General features: G+C 35.6%; 1 protein-coding gene across 1 annotated transcript; it reads right to left on the bottom strand.

Annotated features, from left to right (window-relative positions):
- Window positions 1-1,103: 1,103 nt before the first annotated feature.
- On the bottom strand, window positions 1,104-4,947 carry LOC119070179. The gene is made up of 4 exons (XM_037174487.1): window positions 4,749-4,947; window positions 4,595-4,717; window positions 4,068-4,541; window positions 1,104-2,370 (listed from the first exon to the last, which is right to left on the bottom strand). Exons 1-4 carry the CDS (start codon window positions 4,750-4,752, stop codon window positions 1,142-1,144), a joined length of 1,830 nt encoding a protein of 609 aa, XP_037030382.1. The 5' UTR covers window positions 4,753-4,947; the 3' UTR covers window positions 1,104-1,141.
- Window positions 4,948-5,473: the final 526 nt, after the last annotated feature.

Here is a 5,473-nt window from a genome sequence, read left to right as displayed (position 1 = left end):
AGGAAAATAATTCTGCTAGATAATTCTTGCACTTCTACTTCAGGAGCTCGATAATAGAAGATCAGTTTAGATTTATTCATGTTACCGTGTAGAAATAAGTTTAAATATATTCTACATTTGTCGTAAATTTTTGAAAACCTACTATACATTCTTACAGTAGTACACGAAATTCTGAGTATCAGACTGACACTTCATTTCGTAAAATTGTTGTTTCCATTAGCTTTATAACACCATGATCCATACGATACCATACCACCATCTATTATTCTTCATTATTTTCATTACCGAAATTTAATAATGGTGCAAAATTTTCACTCTCTCCGCTCGCAGTTCTTTTCTTTTCTGATCTTAAACAAATGATAATTTTTTAGACTTCCAACCTCCATAAGATTCCTTATGTTAGTCCCTGTCTCTAGCTTCACTTTTCTTAGTGTTATTGTCAGTGTTTTATGACTGTGACGCAAATTTCACGAATTCAAGTCGCTCGACCGACGTTTACAGGGCATTAAAGTCGTGGTGCTATGGTAAATGGAAGGTATACACTCTGAAGTTAAGAATTGTGACTTTGTTATTTCAGAACCGAAACCTCGGTGTATGGGAAAATATTCTTTTTTTAAACATATACTTCATTTCCGTTAAATGTATGCGCCTTTTCCGTTTAGAAAATTCGCCTTTTAGCGAAACGTGCATCCCAGTCGAAAATCCTTACTTTAGGCTCTCCCTTGTGGTGCAGTACGTAAAAACAGATTTTAGGCCAACAGGTCAGTAAATCTGATAACTACTGTCGGGTAGATAGAAAGTCAATCTCAATAGAAGTGTGAACAGCAAGAAATTATGGGAAAATTACTGTTTGTAGATTTAAGATACAAATCTAAAAACAGTAACTAATAAGTGCGACCAGGATTCTGTCTCTAAAAAACCACAACAGTTATACTGAGCTAGACTAATTTGTTATTTTGTGATTTTATTGTTAAAAATAGTATGATTTTCCGTAAATACCAACTTTCTTCAACTTAAGAATCAAAGTAAAGTCCCCTATCCCACATCTCTATTCGAGTTATTAAATGTAGTTTCAAAATAAAACGAGTCAGTAATTATTTTGAATATTTGTTATATTTTAATTTTACATCAAAAATATATTTTAATTTAGTGAGAAACATCTATTGACTTCAGTTGTGAGCTTTTCTCTGAGTCTCTTTTGATGAAAAACAGAACTATCTAATTTGATTCTCGAAATACATAGTCTTAAATTAGTAGTACATTTCTTGTTAGCAAAACTGAAATGAAAATCCCGGAAGTGCACATTTCCATAAAAAGTACTGTAGATGGGTAAGATCTCTTCAGTTGGAGGGACAGAACCACGTTCACAGATGTTTCGATACAATATCTTAGCGCTACGGTCATCGACTTCATATCTCGACCTAAATCCTACTAAGACACAAGCACTTGGTCCTTGATACTTAATTGTTGTACTATGTATTTTGTCAATTTCAGATGATCTTGTGTTAGTTTTGGTAAGCATCGAATTGTTGTAATATCCGAAATTGATTACTCCATGTGCGGAAGCTTCAACACCAACTCCTTTCCATTTTCCACCAGTGGGGCCTATTTCGAGCACATGGTCGTTTGTGTGCGAGTTTGAAATAAAGGTGCTTGCTGAGTCAGAGCGAATATTACTATCTTCAACGGATAAACAAAGTTTTTGTTCTAAAGAGGAACATGTCGACCCAACTACATAGCCTAACACATCGAAGCCGACATTTCTTGGACTCACAGAGTCCTTCAGTTCAATGTGATTTGGTTTGCAATTGAATGCTACTGGTACTGCATCATAAATTATTTGTATTGCGTTCACGTGTGTTTTAGTACAAACTTTCATTTTTAATGGTCTTTTCCCATTCGTTGCGTAACATTCGTCATCAAAATCATTAGCAGTTATTGTTTTAATTGAATCGTTAGAAAAATGTTGATCTACAACGGTACGAAACGGTGGTTCACAATTTTTGTTGCCAACTGTAGTTGACATATCTACTTTGCCTGTTGGTAAGGCCTCGCCAGATTTAATACAGACGATATCAATTTTATTAATAAATTCACCAGCTCTACCTCTTATGTAACTGATATGGTGATTGTCTTCACATTTCGCTTCAACAGAAAAGTCACCGGTTGTTCCGTACGGTCCGTAATTCGTCAACCCGTGTGACGAGCTACATATAAACGTAATTGAATTCAAACGATCTCCTTCTTCGAGTATAGAGTATGTGTAGTTTATTGCAGTTATGGCACCTTCATCCGGACATTCGACATAATCTGTCTTTGTACACTTGTAGTCAAAGACTCCATGTATTGAAGTAGGTTGATTGTCGAAATCTATAATGTCGCGAAATACATTTAAGTTACTTTATCACATACGCTCGGGGTTCGGATGTCAAAATTACTTAACTAGAAGAATAATTCAAAAATTACACTTCAGGTATATGTTGTTGTCTCGTTTTCGCTTATGTGATAATATATATTATACACCTCTATCCTATAATATGTAGTTTTATTTGTTCTCTTTTTACTATCTGAGGAAACTTGAAGAAGAATCTAAAGTCTCTATTCGGAATTTTACCTAAGACCAAAGAAAGGAACGTGATGAGATATTACTGAATTTCCTACAATTTGTTCGCATAGGGTGGTTTAAATTTCACTGAATTCGAAAAATCGAAAATTGTACAAAAATGAAATTTTAATAATGCTTAAAGGCGTAAATTTTGCGTTTCTATGTATTTCTTACAATTTCAAAGCAATCTAAACAAGAAAATCAAAGAAAAAAAAAACAAAAAATCGGTCTTCAGCAAAATATTCCCATTTTTTTATTACTTCGGAACATATTTAAGAAATTATTTAACTTTAACCTTACAGGCTTTAACATTTCAAATGTCTCACTGTCACTTTTTTCAAAGAATGTCATTGTGAATTCGCAATGACACAATGAAATTCTCAGAAAAATTTGACAGTGAGACATTTGAAATGTCGAAGGCTGTAAATTTAAAATATTAATTTTAAGAAAGATCGGAAAATTCTTAAGCGATATGGAAAATTCGGAAAATGTAACTACGTTAAAAAAAAACTTTGAACCTTTACCTTTAAATGTACTATCACACGAATCTCTCCGTTTCACACAGACCTGTCAATATTTCGACGAAGATACCTCTGTACAAACTTTGAAGGGATGTGGAGGGAAAGGGTGAGGTGTAATTTTTTGTCTACAATCGCTAAAACGAACTGGTGTGCATACGTTATTTTGTACCAGCTGGTCCCATTTGTAGTTGTATGTGACCAGCTGGTGCAAAATAGCTGGTTGTTTTAGCGATTGTATATCTATTCTTCAGAAAACTATTTCTTCGACCTACAATCACTCGTTTGGCGGAACTCGCTCGGTAAACGTTCATTGTGAATAAATGAATTCATTATTTACTGAAAAGATTCAACGGAAATGGCCATGCAGATGGTCTGCAGAGGGTATTACGAAAATTGTCACTGGGTTCCTGGAAATCATTGAAGAAATATCATAAGAAGTAAGAAGTGCACTTAGTTCGGACTATTTGCAACTCGAAGTTCGTACAAAATGAAGATGTGAAGAAACAGATGAATCAGTTGAGCGAATGGTTTCAAAAGTTACGGGACCTAAATGAAAATGAACTATGTGAGTGATAGAATGTAGCGATGTCATTGAGCTTTGCTACATGAAACTGTACGACACTCTTGACTACTGCATTAGAAGCCCGTACGGACTTTCGTACAACAAATAGTATTAGATGCGTACGAACGTAAAATTAAAGGGCAATGCGAAGGGTCAGATATTGGAAATGCCATGGCAGCGACACTTGTCATTTCTGTAAGATGAATGGTCATTTCAAGAAACACTGAATACGGAGTAGGAACTGCGGTCATTCATCTTCATTCGACAATTTTATTCGCTCAGAGAAAACATGTGCAAGCTCTAAATTGGCTCCTTATCATGATTGTACCCTTAAACTTAATAAAAATGAAAATTAAACATTAGGTAAGTAGTTACGTACCATTTGATTTGAAAAGCGTTGTCTTATTGCTGTATACACTTTTAAATACACTTATTGTCATATTCCTTGTTTGAACAATTACAGACATTAGCCTGGCACCAAGTGACTGTGACAGATAGTCGAAATTAGTTCCAATGTCCAGTCCGAATTCTCCAAGCACAGTTCCCGCGCTATCTATATCATCTTCATGTCTGCATCGAATTCCAAGACGATTTAGATTTGTAGTTATACTACCATAAAAGGAACTAATACAATGTTGTTCTGGACAAAGCAGAGAGCCGGAAATTCCATTACTATTACTTTCATCACCAACACCGTACGGTCCAATTGTAATCTGACCTTTAGAGGAATTGCATATAAACTCTACTTGCCCAAGACTAACCATTCCCCAATAATTTATCCCGCTCATCATTCCCTTGTCAGGACATTCAATTCTATGAATAATTTCCTTGTCTCGCGGAACCACTTCGTTACCTAAAGTTGAAAATATGAACAATAAAGCTCTAAAATTATTGGGGTTTTCATACCATTAGCTCCCGTAAGAAGAAACAATGTACTCATAAATAGCATCATCGCAGTAACTAACGTATATTGTTGCTGAATCGTAGATCTTAAACAAATATCTGTGAAATCTAGTAAAGGAAGTAACAATAACGTGGAATATTATCGCTACAGTCTAGATCATACTACTTTTGTATTGTAAATGTATGGAAATAGTCCATTTTCTAACGCATTCTGAAACCCTTTTTTGGAGTAGGAGAGGTTTCCAGCACGGGGCTGACACGGTTAGACTTAATCGGTAACTGATGCGAAAAATTTGCGGCCTAATCGGTTGTATATTGATAAAATAGTATGTTGCATTGGGTGCTGCGGAGGTAATTCATTATATGAGGGATCAATTTGTGATACAAGCGGAACTCACAAGTGTGTGTTAAAACACCAAGGTTTGAAAACTGTTATTTTGACAAGGGTAGAGTTTGCATATCCAAGCCAAAGGCGAGGTATGCAACTACCCAAGTCAAAATAACAGTTTTCAAACCGAGGTCCTTAAAACACACAATTCCGAATGTAATGAAATACCAAGCAGCAGCCAAAGTTTATAGTTTTAATGCATGCTCCTCCAGAAAATAACATTACACGTATGTATGCACCCCGAGGTACAACTACGAACAAAAATTAGGCAAATACTTTTCCTTCTCACAAAAAAAGTGAAACAAGGCATCAGAACAGTCGGAGCGTTTGCTGCGACTTAGCCCCGTACGACCCGTAATCCGTAACCATAATACGTCCGTAGCCGTAATACGCCCGGAACCCTAATACGTCTACAACCCTCTAATGCGTCTGTTACCAAAATGCAAGTCAAGTTGGGCATTGTCAAATTTACTGAAACTGTTCATTTTTAAAAT

This window comes from Bradysia coprophila (assembly GCF_014529535.1).
Source record: "Bradysia coprophila strain Holo2 chromosome X unlocalized genomic scaffold, BU_Bcop_v1 contig_562, whole genome shotgun sequence".
Classification (NCBI taxonomy): Eukaryota; Metazoa; Arthropoda; class Insecta; order Diptera; family Sciaridae; genus Bradysia; species Bradysia coprophila.
Note: the sequence above shows the minus strand (reverse complement) of the source record. Positions and strands in the feature narration are given on the sequence as shown.